This window comes from Micromesistius poutassou, assembly GCF_964030765.1.
Source record: "Micromesistius poutassou genome assembly, contig: SCAFFOLD_4297, whole genome shotgun sequence".
In the NCBI taxonomy this organism is placed as follows: Eukaryota; Metazoa; Chordata; class Actinopteri; order Gadiformes; family Gadidae; genus Micromesistius; species Micromesistius poutassou.
The window spans coordinates 1-17038 of NW_028180315.1; the positions used below are offsets into that span (position 1 = coordinate 1).

A 17038-nucleotide genomic window follows, 5' to 3' on the forward strand; every position below is an offset into this window, starting at 1 on the left:
TCCGGTTGAGCCACTTCCGGTGACGTCACTTCCTGTCAGGCTCACCTGTGGAGGAGGAATGGCGGACACGTGCGCCGTCTGAATGCACTCAGTCAGCGTCCACCGGGAAGCACCAGAGAGGCAACGCCGTGAGTCTGTTTGATTGTTAGAGGACACGTTTAAGATGATGTGTTACGGTGGGTTCAGTGAAACCATGTTTGATGTGTTGTTTAAAACGGTCTGGATAGCAGTTGTGTACGAGCTGAAAACAATGCAATTGGCAATCAGAAGGTACACACACACACGCACACGCACACACACACAGCATTAGACAGTTTCTATTGTTATTGACAACTATGCTCAACGTGATGTTTAGTCAGAAATGGACACACAATATTTTTGTATTCTTTTACTTTTACTGTTCTTTTTACCTTTTTATTTTGATTTATGATTTATTTATTTTTTAGTGTACCCTTAGTTAAAACGGGGTTTGCGACCCCATAGAGCAATCAATTAACCAATTAACCAACCAATCAACCAATCAAACACGGAGGCTGGTGGTGGAGGCAAGAAAAAAACGTTTTTCTTTTCTGACGCCTTTGAATCCACACTGATTACTGCAGTATCTACCAACATAATGATATTAATCAGTGAAGGGGACGTCTTTATACACACACACACACACACACACACACACACACACACACACACACACACACACACACACAGAATTAATTTCAAATAATAAAGAACAAATTCAGATGTTTCAAAGTATCACATGTAAACATAACGGATGAAATGTTTTAATTTCCATTCACAAAAATTTAATTACTTTCATAATGAAAAACATGGCGGCGCACACCTGCATGTAGTTCCTCTGATTATTTGGCGGGTCTCGGTGCGGCTCGCGCTGCGTCTCCGTTGAGCCGTCCTGTTTGAAAAAGACGCTGAGCCGTCTCCAGTACACGGTTAATATTGACGTTATTCTAGAAGTTGAACCGAAACATGGTTGGAAACGTCCGGTTCAAGTTCTAAACGTAACTAACGATCCGTCTGGTCCTTGTTCTCCAGGTTGACCGTCGGGTTGACCAACACTTTTTGTAGTAAATCGGCCCGCTACATCTGGACCTGCTGTGAGTAGGACATTTATTTACAATTGATCTTAATAGTTATTTTTTTTACTAGGCCTTCTTGATATGTTTAACTATGGTAGTTCTGGATGTAATTCGTCCTAAGCTGTTTCTAATTGAGTTCATTGATATTTCTCGCCGGGTGACGGGGCTGCTGATGTTTATCAATGACTCCATGACGGAGTTGGCCGGCGGAAGACGTAGGGGGCGGGGCCATGACGTCACGCAATGACCCCGCGTTCGGTCACTGTCGTAGTTAAATGGGAAAAAATAACTTATTTTAATAACTTATTTTGATTGGATTAATCACTAATTGAAACACACACACACAGAGCGCTAGCTGTAAAACTAATCTCGTTGCCCTCCTTCACAGCTCAAGAAGAAGAAACTGATTCTGTGAGTATAACGATCGAACCATGAAGAAGAAGAAACTGCCAACTGTAAGTCACATTTTCTGTTAATGCTTTAATGCTGACAGCGTTTAGTTTGAACCGGTTCTCAGGCCCCGCCCCTTGTAGGCCCTGCCCCCCCCTTCGTAGGCCCTGCCCCGCCCCTCGTAGGCCCTGCCCCGCCCCTCGTAGGCCCTGCCCCCCCTCGTAGGCTCTCTCTCTCTCGCTCTCGCTCTCGCTCTCTCTCTCGCTCTCGCTCTCTCGCTCTCGCTCTCGCTCTCTCTCTCTCTCTCTCTCTCTCTCTCTCTCTCTCTCTCTCTCTCTCTCTCCCCCCCCCCCGTTCTCATGCCTCTCATTCGCCCCTAGAAGATCTTTTTCCGTCCACTTTCTACTACATTCCTCAACATTGCATCACATCCCGTGTGTGTTGTCCTACTGATAAGGGTGTGGTCTGACTGACCAGAGATGCATGCTAGGGTTCTGCGCTGTTTGAGGCCTTCAGTTCTGTAGACGTTCCCCCTCAGGGAACCCAAGTGTTTAAGAGGCCGTCGTCACGTCAGTTACATGAACTGGAACGTCCTTCAGGATGGAGACAGGGACTCCTCAAGGAGACACACCGGGGGGCGAGATGTGAGGGCTGTCCCTCTCAGCAACTAGAACCCAACCTGGTTCCTGCACCTGAGAACCACGGAGCACGTTCCAACGTTTCCGTCCGTACGCCTTGAAGCCCAAGCCCCAGCCCCCCACCACTGTCTGACCCACCAGCCCCCCCACCACTGTCTGACCCACCAGCCCCCCCACCACTGGTCTGACCCACCAGCCCCCCCACCACTGGTCTGACCACCAGCCCCCCCACCACTGGTCTGACCCACCAGCCCCCCCACCACTGGTCTGACCCACCAGCCCCCCCACCACTGGTCTGACCCACCAGCCCCCCCACCACTGGTCTGACCCACCAGCTCTCCCACCGCTGGTCTCTCCTCTCAAAGACCTACAAACCCAGCACTGGTCTCTCGGTCAAAACCTCCACTGGTCTCTCCTCTCTCAAAGACCTACAAACCCACCACTGGTCTCTCCGTCAAAACCTCCACTGGTCTCTCTTCTCTCAAGAGAGAGACCTACTTGGCTTGTATTACCTGAACATTTTAATTTTCAGCTATAGGAGGACGCTACTCTTCCTGAAACACCCTGGAGTGTCTTTTGGTCGGACGTTTCTGGATGACTCAAGTCTGTGGCCTAAATCAAAGAGGATAACAAAGTGGGTGTTCAATACAGCAAGAGCCTGGAGCGATCTAGCATCTGGATCTCAATGCGACCCTTCTACACACTGGACAGGATGACTTGAGTGTCATGCAGCTTGGACTGCAGTGTGACTGAATCATGCAAACAATGGGAAGCGACAATGGCTACTTGGTACAATGGATGATGGACTAACGGCATTCCGAATGGACAGAATCGGATGAGAAACCAACCAACTGACTGAAGATGGAAGATGAACCAGTCTGCAACGTGGCTTCCCTGCCTAACCTCAACATGATGGACTGCTAGCCCTCTGGTTCTCCTGTACTCCTGCCCTGAGATCCAAGTCTTTCTCGGGCTGAATTGTAATGACGAGGCTAGTTGGACCTGGGAGACGGGTCCCCCTTGAATCAGAAACCATCTTGGAAACATCCCGACTCGCGTCCCTGTCGAGCTGCAGTTGTGCTCTTCATCAGAAGAGGAGGTGAAGAAAGCCTCACTGGGGCTTCAAGGTCTATGAAGAGGAACGTTGAAATGTGCTCCATGATTCTCTCCTGTAAGAGCTGGGTTGTATTCTAGTCGCCGAGAGGGGGAGCCTCACAGCCTACCCTTTGGCGTTTGTCCTCGGGGAGTCCCTGTCACGGTCTTGACGGACGTTCCAGGTCATGTAACTGATGTCACGACAGCCTTTTGAAAACTTGGGTTTCTCCTGAGGGGGAACGTCTACAGAACTGCAGGCGTCAGATGGCACAGTATCCCAGCATGCATCTCTGGTCACTCAGATCACACCCTGATCAGTAAGGCAACGCTCATGCGATGTGCATGCAATGTTTTAGAGAGTAGTAAGGAAGTAGACAAAAGGCATGAGAACAGTTTGTTATTTTTGTACGGTTGTCAGCCTTGTTTATGGGTGGGATTTATTTGCTTAATGGGGGGAATATGAAATGTATCGTCAATTATTTGTACATGAACCAACAGCAACAAACTACTAGATCTGCTCAAGGTAAGTCTGTTGGCTGTATTTTGCAACGAGACGACCAAAGCACCCCAAGATCTCCATCGTCGTTCCAGCTCAAGGTAAGGGGCTTCTGTGGGGGGGGGGGGGGGGGTTGGTAGTTAGATTCAAGACCGCTATGTGCACGTGTCTATAAAGATGCTGTCTGACTTCACAGGATCTCCTGGACCAGAGGCAGAGGACCAGCAGGTGACCAGATCCCCAAGACCAGGCATAGGAGACCAGAGGCTGGAGACCAGATCCCGCTGGACCAGGTATGGGGCACCAGGGTGATATATAATAATAATAATACTACATTGGATTTGTATAGCGCTTTTCTCGCACTCAAAGCACTTAATTAGACTGTAGGGTAACTAGATCCCCTAGACCAGGCCTGGGGCACCAGGGTAGACTACTAGAGGCTGGGGACCAGCAGCTAACTAGATCTCCCTGGACCAGGCATGGGGTACCAGGCTGGACCGGAGGCTGTGGACCAGAGGGTATCCAGATCCCCCTGGACCAGGAATGGGGCACCAGGCTGGACCGGAGGCTGTGGACCAGAGGGTATCCAGATCCCCCTGGACCAGGAATGGGGCACCAGGCTGGACCGGAGACTGGGGACCGGAGGGTAACCATCACCAAACACTTGACACCTGGAGGTTCTTTTTAATAATTCAATCTTTTTAAATTAACGATCGTAGAGCGTGTTAATTCGTTTTTCCTTCAGATTTTTCATTCTGTGAATTTTAGCCAAAGCTGTGATTTGAGGTAATTACGGTCACATCAGCTGCTACTACTGTAGTTTATCCAGCGTACATCAAGGTGGACACTAAAACACAACTAAAACGTAACAGCTGGTCACACTCACACCTGGTGACGTAACATCACTCTTTTAATGTGTGTTTGTGTTGTGAACAGATGAAGCTGACGACCCACCAGGAGCGAGACGAGGACTACGATGGGACTGCTCCACCTCGCAGGACGTGACTTAAGTCACGGGTTGTCAAGGGTTCCTTGTTTCTCATGGGTTCCTCATGGTTCAGTGTTAGGGACAGAGTTAGGGTCAGATGGTCTCACGATGAACCGTTGTTTTTTTTGATTCACATCCCAGAATTGTTTCTCTGTGCGCACAGTTGTTGAAATGTCTACTGATGTTGTTTTATGATATAAAATCATTTAAAACGACCTGGCTGTGTGGCTTGTGTGGTCATTTTTATTATACACACGCCTGTTACCCTAATAAGGTAAGGTAACCTCCCCCCTCCTCTATACCCTCACCTCCCCCCTCCTCCTCCTCAGAGTGTATCTAATGTACCCCTCTCCTCCTCCTCCTCCTCCTCCTCAGAGTGTATCTAATGTACCCCTCTCCTACTCCTCCTCCTCCTCAGAGTGGATCTAATGTACCCCTCTCCTCCTCCTCCTCCTCAGAGTGGATCTAATGTACCCCTCTCCTCCTCCTCCTCCTCCTCCTCAGAGTGGATCTAATGTACCCCTCTCCTCCTCCTGCTCCTCCTCCTCAGAGTGTATCTAATGTACCCCTCTCCTCCTCCTCCTCCTCAGAGTGTATCTAATGTACCCCTCTCCTCCTCCTCCTCCTCCTCAGAGTGTATCTAATGTACCCCTCTCCTCCTCCTCCTCCTCCTCCTCAGAGTGTAACTAATGTACCCCTCTCCTCCTCCTCCTCCTCCTCCTCAGAGTGGATCTAATGTACCCCTCTCCTCCTCCTCCTCCTCCTCCTCAGAGTGGATCTAATGTACCCCTCTCCTCCTCCTCAGAGTGGATCTAATGTACCCCTCTCCTCCTCCTCAGAGTGGATCTAATGTACCCCTCTCCTCCTCCTCCTCCTCCTCCTCAGAGTGGATCTAATGTACCCCTCTCCTCCTCCTCAGAGTGGATCTAATGTACCCCTCTCCTCCTCCTCCTCCTCCTCCTCAGAGTGGATCTAATGTACCCCTCTCCTCCTCCTCAGAGTGGATCTAATGTACCCCTCTCCTCCTCCTTCTCCTCCTCCTCCTCAGAGTGTATCTAATGTACCCCTCTCCTCCTCCTCCTCCTCCTCCTCCTCCTCCTCAGAGTGGATCTAATGTACCCCTCTCCTCCTCCTCCTCCTCAGAGTGTATCTAATGTACCCCTCTCCTCCTCCTCCTCAGAGTGTATCTAATGTACCCCTCTCCTCCTCCTCCTCCTCCTCAGAGTGGATCTAATGTACCCCTCTCCTCCTCCTCCTCCTCCTCCTCCTCCTCAGAGTGGATCTAATGTACCCCTCTCCTTCTGCTCCTCCTCAGAGTGTATCTAATGTACCCCTCTCCTCCTCCTCCTCCTTCTGCTCCTCCTCAGACGGAAGAGGAGAAAATGTCTTCCTCTAACTCCCAGTTTCTCATTTGGAGCGTGGGGAGAGAGAAGCCGTTTCTCAATTTGCGTTCTCGTGTGTTCTCGTGTACTTGCGTTCTCGATAAACGTCATCAGTGGTAGCCCAAGCACTGTTCCAATTCCAAGTACGCGAGAACGCGAGTACTGTCGTAAAACCCGTGTGTGTTCTCGATGCGTTCTCGATGAGGCCGTTCTACCGAGGACGCATCGGAGGTGACTCGTGTGGACTTGGGACCGTTAAATATCCCAGAATGCATCATCGAGTCCGCTGCTGTTCCAATTGCAGGTGCGTACTCGCGTTCTCGGAAGTCTGTACTTGAAAGTCCGGACTTGCCAAGTACGTACTTCCAAGTCCGCGAGAACGTAGTCCACGTACTTGGTATTGAGAAACGGCTTAAGTTTAGTTTCCTCAACAACGCGTCCTCTCCTGGCCCCGCCCCCACGGACACGTGTGTGTGTGTGTGTGTGTGTGTGTGTGTGTGTGTGTGTGTGTGTGTGTGTGTGTGTGTGTGTGTGTGTGTGTGTGTGTGTGTGTGTGTGTGTGTGTGTGTGTGTGTGTGTGTGTGTGTGTGTGTGTGTGTGTGTGTGTGTGTGTGTGGTTCTACTAACGTGTAATTAACATAACATAATTGCTAGGCATCGTAACATAATTTCCTGTTATAATGAGGCTGATATAGTTATAGGAACAAATAATAAAGCTGTTGAGAACTCTTCTATTAAAGCTTCATTACTCTTCATAATTAGTCTTATAAAGTTATAGTAAATACTCTTTATAATTAGTATATAATTAGACAGACAGACAGACATTAGTTGATTGTTAGTTACAACAGGTACAGTTTTGCTGCTCGACTGCGGAACTAAAGTCGGGACTCTTTTGGGGGACGGACGCCCTGTTTTAGCAGGGTGGTAAAACAAGCCATTAAATCAACACCTTTAACTCCACCTGTGTCTTCGTTGATCAATACACCTCAGATTATTACAACATATAGTATGATCATGCGTTTTATTCGTACAAACAGAACGTGTGTGCGTTTTAAACTCCCCGTTTTAATCCCGCTTTGCGTGCGGTCCCGTTCCTCGCCACTAGATGTCGCTGTTCAGTCTGTTCCCATTTTACATTACACCTTTATTAGACAGTGTTCATATAAAACATATATTATTCAGTCTGTTCCCGTTTTACATTACACCTTTATTAGACAGTGTTCATATAAAACATATATTATTCAGTCTGTTCCCGTTTTACATTACACCTTTATTAGACAGTGTTCATATAAAACATATATTATTCAGTCTGTTCCCGTTTTACATTACACCTTTATTAGACAGTGTTTCATATAAAACATATATTATTCAGTCTGTTCCCATTACACACACACACACACACACACACACACGCATTGAATTACAAATAATAAAGAACAAATTCTGAAGTTTCAAAGTATCACATGTAAACGTAATGGATGAAATGTTTTAATTTAGTACTTTCTATACATTTACATTTAGGGACTTTAGGGATTCGTTCTAAACCTTTTAAGAAGACGGTGGTGTCATCGGCCAGTTGGCTCATAATGATCTGTTCATCGAAAACATTCAGCTTGACAACATCAGAGTTTAGAATAAGAACGGCCAACATTTCTTCTGCCTAAACAAAGAGGAACGGGGAGACGTTGCGTCCTTGTTGAAGCGCTCTATTGACGGTGAAGCGAGGGGGGGGGGGGGGTGCTCCTGAACTAGTGCTGCCGTTGTAAAATGATTCTGTTATGTTACAGAATCGAGGTCCAGATCCGTACATATGCACGACTTTAAACAGGAGCTGATGTTGTGACGTATCAAACGCCTTGTAGGAGTCAGGGGATAAAACGACCCCTTTGTCCTCTAGCGGACGGCTGTGCTCCAGAAGGTCACTAGCCTCATATTGTTACGTACAGACCTGTTGCTCCTTTGAATCGTTTTTAATGTGTCAGTGTAAACGTAGGTAGTCATTTATAATCGTCGTTTAATAGTGAAACTGGACGATAGTTATCTAAAAACAGATCTAAAATAGATAGATTAAATCTAAAATATAATCACAGTCTTAACAACAAGCGTGATGCTGTTAGGTTTATTTTATTACATGAATTGCGTTTCTTTGAACACCGATCTGGGTAACCTGTGGCGTGATAAGGAGCTACGGTAACCATGGGGACGATATATCCCGCCCACCGGTGGAGCCGATACCGGATATCCGGATCTAGACTTCCTCCTCCGTGGGCGGGTCATTGTCTACAGTCCGACCAGCAACTTTAAATGCAAGTATTGAGTTGGAGCTTATATTTTAATTTGCAGACGAGTCTGACGTTGCTCTACTCCCGTTTTCTACACACAACGTGTTTTAATACAGTTTCATGTTTTTAGAGCTTAACCGAAGTTCAACTCGTATGAATTCGCCTTCCTGGCCACAGAAAATATATACTGCGCGCAAGTTCTCGTTTTGTCCACCAGAGGGCAGGCGTTGACCGACTGAATATTGGCGTGTGTGGGAATATTTTTTAATTTATAACTTATTGTATGAAAAAAATCAAAACTTTAAAAACAGCGGTGTTCGTCTTGTATTGTGGCCTGTAATGTGTAGTTATATATTTTTATTTTTAGAGATTAAGCGAAGTTCAACTCGTTCCTGACCACAAAATATATGCTGCGTGCAGTTCTCGTTTTGTCCACCAGAGGGCAGGCGTTGACCGATCTGAATATTGCGTGTGTGGGAATATTTTTTAATTTATAACTTATTGTATGAAAAAAATCAAAACTTTAAAACAGCGGTGTTCGTCTTGTATTGTGGCCTGTAATGTGTAGTTATATATTTAATTTTTAGAGATTAAGCGAAGTTCAACTCGTTCCTGACCACAAAATATATGCTGCGTGCAGTTCTCGTTTTGTCCACCAGAGGGCAGGCGTTGACTGGCTGTGAATCAAAGCGTGTGTGGGAACGTTTTTAATCTGTAACTTTATTAATATAATTATAATAAAATAAATATTATTATATAATTATTATATTATTATACTTTATATAATAATATAATTAATTATTTAATAAGGTGCAGCACATTTCTCCTATAAGAGCACAGACTCCTCCTTGTTCCGCCAGTAACCAATCACAGGGCTTGCCTGTTTTGCCAAAGTCATTTGGCTTGTGGCACGCAGCTGCTCACCTAGCGCAGATAAAGCGTCGTCCGTGTAATCAATGAACCTCTGTTGATTATAATAAATGCAGTTCATCCAGTCTGCGTTCTTTACCAGCCCGATCATTGGGGAGAGAGCTTCAACCCCTCCTGCTCCCTGGTTCCTAGCCTTGTGTTTATGGGCTGCTCCCCTGGGTTGTGTACAAGTCATTCAGAACTCAAACAAGGGAGGAGGAGGAGGAGGAGGGATGACAGAAAATGGGAAGAGAGAGAGAGCGAATGAGAGAGAGAGAGAGGCGGTGTAAACATTAACAGTGAATGGAAGTGATGGAGAGAGATAGCGACCTGCTTTCCTCCCCCTCGATAGGAAGTGACCACCACAGAGAGGCCACAGCAGGTGCACCTTGCCCCCCCCTCACCCTTCTGCTGTGCTGACTTTAAGGGCTTGGATAAAGGAACCAGCCCATGGGTGACACTGCAGTAAGTGTCCGTTCACCGTCCGTTAGGTAAGCCGGTGATAAGCATGGTGATGTAGCATTAGCATGGGGGCTACCTCACTTAGCATGCACACCAGGAGTCAACACCAACGCCACTAGTGAATAAGAGCCTTAGATAACGGTTAGTTAACTTCATCAACTGTTGGTTCATTTAGGCTTATGAATGCATTCACTGACGATAAATAATGGTCATTAGTGTACCGTTTTTATACAGTGGTAGCATGTACGGTCCAGCCTTTGTTGTGTTCGTTTACACCGGATTCACACCAGATTAACACTGTATTCACACCGGATTCACACTGGATTAACACCGGATTCACACGAGATTCACACCTGATTCAAACTGGATTCACACCTGATTCTAACTGGATTCACACCTGATTCTAACTGGATTCACACCTGATTCTAACTGGATTCACACCTGATTCTAACTGGATTCACACCTGATTGTAACTGGATTCACACCTGATTCTAACTGGATTCACACCTGATTCTAACTGGATTCACACCTGATTCCACTAAACTCAATCATCCAGTCTGCGTTCTTTACTCAACTTTAAACACGCCGCCACAACCCAACAGTCATTTAGTTTGCTGCTGGCGTTGGGCTTCCTTCCTGCTCCAGCAGCCGCTGCGTTGTTCCTTCAGTACAGAGATCCCAACGTTATCTAGTGTTTGTTACCTAGAACGCGTCCCGACCACTTCTAGTACACGTCTGACAGTCTTCTGCTGGGATCTGTTTGTGTTCAACCCGTTCAGACCAATTGTTTGACTTTGCCGTCTTGTACGGCCGCTACAGCAGTAGTTGTGGTTTTAGCACAACGACTGTTTTAATGGGCTCATGTTTGATCTGTCTGAGTGTTCTCATTGTCAAAAATTACTGTTTCTGATTCTGTTCATTACTTCAGAAAGGATTGACTGATTTGTAGTCGTAGGTATATCAGAGTCTACGGTTAATATTTTATTTGCCTTGGTTGTAACATTATCCTCTCCTGGTTTGGTTGTGGGGGTCGTTATTACCTCGTCAAGTGATCCCAATCCCAGTGTGTGCGTGTGTCCAGCCGCCTGTCTGTGGTTTCTTTCTACAACGGACACAGAGACACTGAGGCACCTCCAGGCTCCTCCCTCCCTCCAGGCCCCTCCCTCCCTCCCTCCAGGCTCCTCCCTCCCTCCCTCCAGGCCCCTCCCTCCCTCCCTCCAGGCTCCTCCCTCCCTCCCTCCCTCCAGGCCCCTCCCTCCCTCCCTCCAGGCTCCTCCCTCCCTCCCTCCAGGCTCCTCCCTCCCTCCAGGCTCCTCCCTCCCTCCCTCCAGGCCCCTCCCTCCCTCCAGGCTCCTCCCTCCCTCCCTCCCTCCAGGCCCCTCCCTCCCTCCCTCCAGGCCCCTCCCTCCCTCCAGGCTCCTCCCTCCCTCCCTCCCTCCAGGCCCCTCCCTCCCTCCAGGCCCCTCCCTCCCTCCCTCCCTCCCTCCAGGCTCCTCCCTCCCTCCCTCCAGGCTCCTCCCTCCCTCCAGGCTCCTCCCTCCCTCGATTTTTAACATTTTGACCGTTAACATTTTTTCCCATTCAAATAAACAAGAATTAACGGACGGAACTAATGTTGGTTCTGTAGCACTAATAGTTAATCATGTACAGAAAAACAATATACACAATACACAAGCATAAATATTAAGATATATGCATACACCACAAACACTGATCACTGTTAAAGTTAGTTTTTTTGCGTTTAAGATATTAAGTGATTTCTTGCCGATGATCCATGGCTGCCTTTGTGAATGTCGGCACACATCGAATAATCGATTATTCGTTCATACCACCCACTGATTATTCGACCATGAAAAATTTGAGTTATTCACATCCCTAGTGTGTGTGTGTGTGTGTGTGTGTGTGTGTGTGTGTGTGTCTACAGACCAGAGGCAGTGAGGGCTGAAGAGATGTCCACCCCTCCTCCTTGGTCACTTGGTACGACCCAGCCACACACTTTCTCCCAGAAGCCCCTGGGGTCGGGGACCAGCACGCTGCGCTCTGATAGGCTGACCCCTGGAAGGTCAAAGGTCAAAAGGTAAAGGTGAGGGAGATGGAGAGAAAGGGAGGGAGAGGGGGAGGGAGGGGGGAGAGGGGAGAGAGAGAGAGAGAGAGAGAGAGAGAGAGAGAGAGAGAGAGAGAGAGAGAGAGAGAGAGAGAGAGAGAGAGAGAGAGAGAGAGAGAGAGAGAGAGAGAGAGAGAGAGAGAGAGAGAGGGTTCTCACGAGACTTGAAAACCAACCTGGGGCTGGGGGAGGCTGCACACCTGTTGCTCGTTGACCAATCAGTGGTCAGCAGGTTAACGGACGCTCACTCTGAGAAACAGTGTCGTCCAATCACAGGGAGAGGGTTGGGCTCACAGAGGGAATATTGCATTGGGAATCAAACCCAGAACCTCTGAGACACTAGGAGAGAGAGAGAGAGAGAGAGAGAGAGAGAGAGAGAGAGAGAGAGAGAGAGAGAGAGAGAGAGAGAGAGAGAGAGAGAGAGAGAGAGAGAGAGAGAGAGAGAGGGAGGGGGAGAGAGAGAAACCAAACTGGGTGTGGTCTCAGCAGCCTCACCTGCTCTGAGTCTGATTGGACGCAGGGGCTGGGGGAGGCGGCACACCTGCTGCTCGTTGACCAATCAGTGGTCAGCAGGTTAACGGACGCTCACTCTGAGCCACAGTGTCGTCCAATCACAGGGAGATGGGGGGAGAGGGAGAGGGGGGGGAGAGAGAGAGACGGGGACAGAGAGAGAGAGAGAGACAGAGAGTGTGTGTCCGGCCGTCTGTCTGTGGTTTCTTTCTACAACGGACACAGAGACACTGAGGCACCGCCCCCCCCCCCCCCCCCCCCCCTAACCAAAACCCAGGGAGGAGGTCCCGGAATAATATCAGAACAACATTTGTTGTTTTATTTATAATTTCTGATTAACAAATTATTATTCTTAAGGCACTTATGTAACATTATTTAGTAATAAAAGGAGAATGATGATGGGCTGAACACACGAGAACATTCAGTTGGATCCACTGAGTTGTTTATTAAAATTATGCTTCATTAACAAATGCAACAGAAAAATAGTCCCTTACATGTACACAATAAACACAAGGACTGAAACAATAGAAGCTGCAGACTTTACTAATCATAAACAGGTGTGCACGTATCTTTAATAACTGAACATGTTCTGCTGCCGTTTGGTTCCCAACAGAACACCAGGAATCAATACTCAGTTTAAAGTCATTTACAACACAGACCTCCTGCTTATTATGAATGAAATATAAAACCTGCTTTAAATCAGGTTCCTTTGGCACCGAGCTGCTCTACTCACACTAACACTGAAGTAATGCATACTAGCCTTTCATGGCTCACAGTAAAACAAACAATCTCTCTTAACCTCTTGTTGTTCCTAAGGTCAGTCTTAAACTGCAAAAGACCCGCCTTCTTTGCTGAAGGTCTAGTCAGTGTGTCTGACAGACACGGTCATAGCACTAGAGGAGCAAGTAAAGGACAGCTAGCTTTACCCAGACCGAGGTCCAATCTACTGAAAAATACCATCATTTACACAACTATTTCATTATGGAATGAACTACCAAAAAAACATACGTTCTAGCAAAAATAGCAAATACAACTTTAAAAAGTCTGCAAAAAAATCATGTGGTCCATAATGTATATACATTTTTAATGTTGTCATTTCTTTTTGTAGCCTTCATATATTTTTTTAACTTTTTTATTAGTCTATTTCTATTTGAGTTTGACATAAGGTCAAACAAGTGATTGTCTGTTGTCTATATTTGATGTTTGGGACCCAGGAAGACTAGCTCTCTCTCTGGTGTGTTGCTAATCGGGATCCTAATGAATCTAATCTCATCTAAATCATCCTTGTTAGGATTAGGACAAAAGTGATGATCAGAGCCCTGGAGAATAAAATATGGTAATGTGTTAAAATGGACAAATATTGTAGCATAAAAAAAACATGTGATTTACCATCAATAGGTATTTAATATACATTTCAAATTAAAAATGAAATCTTAATAAAACCTGCTCAGGTAACCCTATGGAAGATCTTAAAAGTCTCTTCCTTTCATGGTTTACCAGCATCAACTTTTAGGAAGCCCCATAAAAAGGAGGGGGAGACGGGGGGGGGGGGGAGGAGGGGGAGACGAGGGGGGAGGAGGGGGAGAGGGAGACGGGGGGGGGGGGAGGAGGGGGGAGGAGGAGGGGAGGGGGGGAGAGGGAGACGAGGGGGGAGGAGGGGGAGAGGGAGACGGGGGGAGGAGGGGGGAGGAGGGAGAGGACGGAGGGAGAGGGAGACGAGAGAGAAAGAGAGCGAGAGGGATAGAGAGGGAGAAAGAGAGACAGAGACAGAGAGACGGGCGTGGGAAGTAGGGGTGCGGCAGGTGCAGCAGCACCCCCTGGTGGCGGAGCTTCAGAATTATTATTTTGTTATATCTTATAAATATCTCTTTGGTTCCAGGACATTTTGTATGTCACGTTTGGGGAACGGGGCGAAGAGAGGGATGACAATCTCAACTCCTCACTGTTCATTGACCTATCAGATTTGCGTGGACGCGACAGTGATCAGCCTAAAGCCGCGCTCACGCCAAAAGAGACGGGGCGGCGCCGATCTGTACAAAGTCAACGTATAGACGCGCTCCAGGTGACAGGCGCCTGGAACGCCTCCGTTAAGCCCACAGACCTCACGTGGACCGTAACCCCCCCCCCGCCCCCAACAACTTGTTTTGTGTGTGTGTGTGTGTGTGTGCCCGCCCCGCCGCTCTTTTTTTTTTTTCTACAACCGACACAGAGACACTGAGTCACCCACCCACGGTACCATAAACCCAGGGAGGAGGTCCTCCTGGGTGAAGGTGGACCTGAAGGTGTGGATGTGTGTCAGTGTGTCTGAGGACCCTCCTACACCTCGGGACACTCTGTAGAAGGACAGAGTGCCAGCAGGCCGGTCCAGATACACTCCTACTCTGGTAGAGCCAGCGGGGGGGAGAGGGAGGTCTGTCCGTCTATCGTTGTACAGGGCAGAGTAACTAACATCATGACAAAGAAGACTCCAGGACTTGTTGTTCAATCCAAGCCCGCTGTCAACACCCCGTCCTCTCCTTGTGATTCCTCTGTATGTCACTCCTATATTAACACCTCCTTTCCTCTCTACCTCCCAGTAACAGCGGCCAGTCAGAGCCTCTCTACACAACACCTGGGCATAGGAGTCAAATCTCTCTGGGTGATCCGGATACGACTGGTCCTCTCTGACCAGCGTCACCTTTCTGTTGTCCTCAGACAGAGAGAGTCGTCTGTGGGCTGTGTTTGGGTCCAGTGTGAGTTCACAGGCATCTGACGGGAGAACAAGACATGATATTATTCATAATTCCCGAGATATTCCAGGTTATTCGCCCAAAATCCCCCCATTAATTTGCATTGGAAAATTAAAAAAATGCTGATTCATGCTTGAGCCCCCGCGACCCGACCCGACCCCGGATAAGCGGATGAGGATTTGTTTTCAGTTGGTATATATATATATATATATATATATATATATATATAATTTTGTATACGTGTATATATATACACATACATTTATGAATATATATATATATATATATATATTTATAAAACGGGTGGCTTAAATCAAGCGATCTGATTGGTTCCCAACCGCCAATACAACACAATGCAGTACTTCTAGGGTCTCCGTGAGCCTCTAGTCCCTCTGGCCTCCTGATGTCTGTTCCTGGGCTCCCTTTTAAGATGGCCCCAGGTACTTGTCTCTCCCTCACCAGGTGTCTCCAATCGCGCTGATTGGAGCGAGAGACGCTCTGCTCTCTGCTGCCGACCAGTGGGTGGCGGCGGTATACGCCGTCCACCACTACACCTTGGACCCGCCTGGGCCGAGGTGTAAGTGGCGGGATGCCACAATATATATATATTTATAAAACGGGTGGCTTAAATCAAGCGATCTGATTGGTTCCCAACTGTTGTATATTGAGCGTATACACACAGCTATGACGCCCGTTCAGTTTACAGAGTTCAGTATCACTCCGCGCCTAACTTGAACTGTTGTTTATTTATATATAAAAGCAATAGCATAGTTCACTGAAGCCTAAAAAACATGTTGATTGCTGGAGAGGGTGGAAATGTTGTAAAGCAATAGGCACACGCTGAGTGAACTGCTCGATAGAAGGCTAAATTGCTGGCGAACCGAGCTACCGTCTCTAGCCTTCTCTCTGAAGGACGCTACAGTGTGTTGCATAGCAACCGCCGTACACTTTGCCGGCAGCCAGGAGGGACTACTTTTTTGTATTCGTTAAAAAAAATGCTTTTCCGACTTTCTAGCTTTTTCAAAATTGAGGGTGTCTATGACTTTCATTTCGCCATACTTGTGTAACCGTTTTATAAAAGCAATAGATCACTTCAGTCAGTGGTATACGGTCATTATACCACAGTTAAGGGGCGTTGTCTGTCCCGACGCGCAGCGGAGGGACGGCGACCCCCTTAAATATATACACACCTCAACAACAACGTTATAAATACATCAACAACAAACATCTCTCCTTGGATCCAGATCTTACCAAAGACAAGCAGCTCAGCGGTGTGATTGGCCGTGCCAGCGCTGTTGCTTGCCATGCAGCAGACCGTGTTCACGCCATACCTCACCCCTCTGACGAAGAGGAACCCCCTCTCCACCCAGGCCTCTGATTGGTCGTCTGTGCCGTCCCTCTCCAGGGGCCTGCCGTTGTGGAGCCACTCGACGGTGGTCTCCGGCGTGCCGCTGGCATTGCAGGTGAAGCGGGCCGTTTGGCCCACGGGCAATCGCAGGGTAGAGGAGTGTAAATCTATGATGCTGGGGGCCACCTCCTCCTCCGTGGGCATCACTGAACCAGAAGAAACCAGGAGGAGAGGAGTGAACGTTTCCAACACGTATCCAGAGATGCACCATCAGACACTCCCTTCACTCTCTCCTAATACCTGTCCACTAGAGGGCGACCCAGAAGATTCTGACCCAGTTTTCTCACCTGCCTTTTCCTAAATGATTGAATAACACAGCAGTATCTACAAAGATTTCCCAGGTTTGGGAAGACACTCCCGCTCAGAGATTAACGAGTCGGGGGTGGTGCTTGTGGAGGAGGATGCAAAACCGCTAACCAGCTCCAATTGAAACTAATGAAAGCAAACACAGAAAAAGACGCTATGTAGATGCTAGTAGTGCGCATACAGAGTAAGACATGAGTAATGGGCCCACGTGACACCCCGTGCATAACCCCAGGACTAGGCATGTG

General features: G+C 47.7%; 1 protein-coding gene across 1 annotated transcript; it reads right to left on the reverse strand.

Moving 5' to 3' along the window:
• Positions 1-14544: 14544 nt before the first annotated feature.
• LOC311370918 (stonustoxin subunit beta-like) lies at positions 14545-16731 on the reverse strand (the record flags this gene model as incomplete). The annotated part of the gene is made up of 2 exons (XM_084489207.1): positions 16331-16731; positions 14545-15098 (listed from the first exon to the last, which is right to left on the reverse strand). Exons 1-2 carry the CDS (start codon positions 16629-16631, stop codon positions 14545-14547), a joined length of 855 nt encoding a protein of 284 aa, XP_084345333.1. The 5' UTR covers positions 16632-16731.
• Positions 16732-17038: the final 307 nt, after the last annotated feature.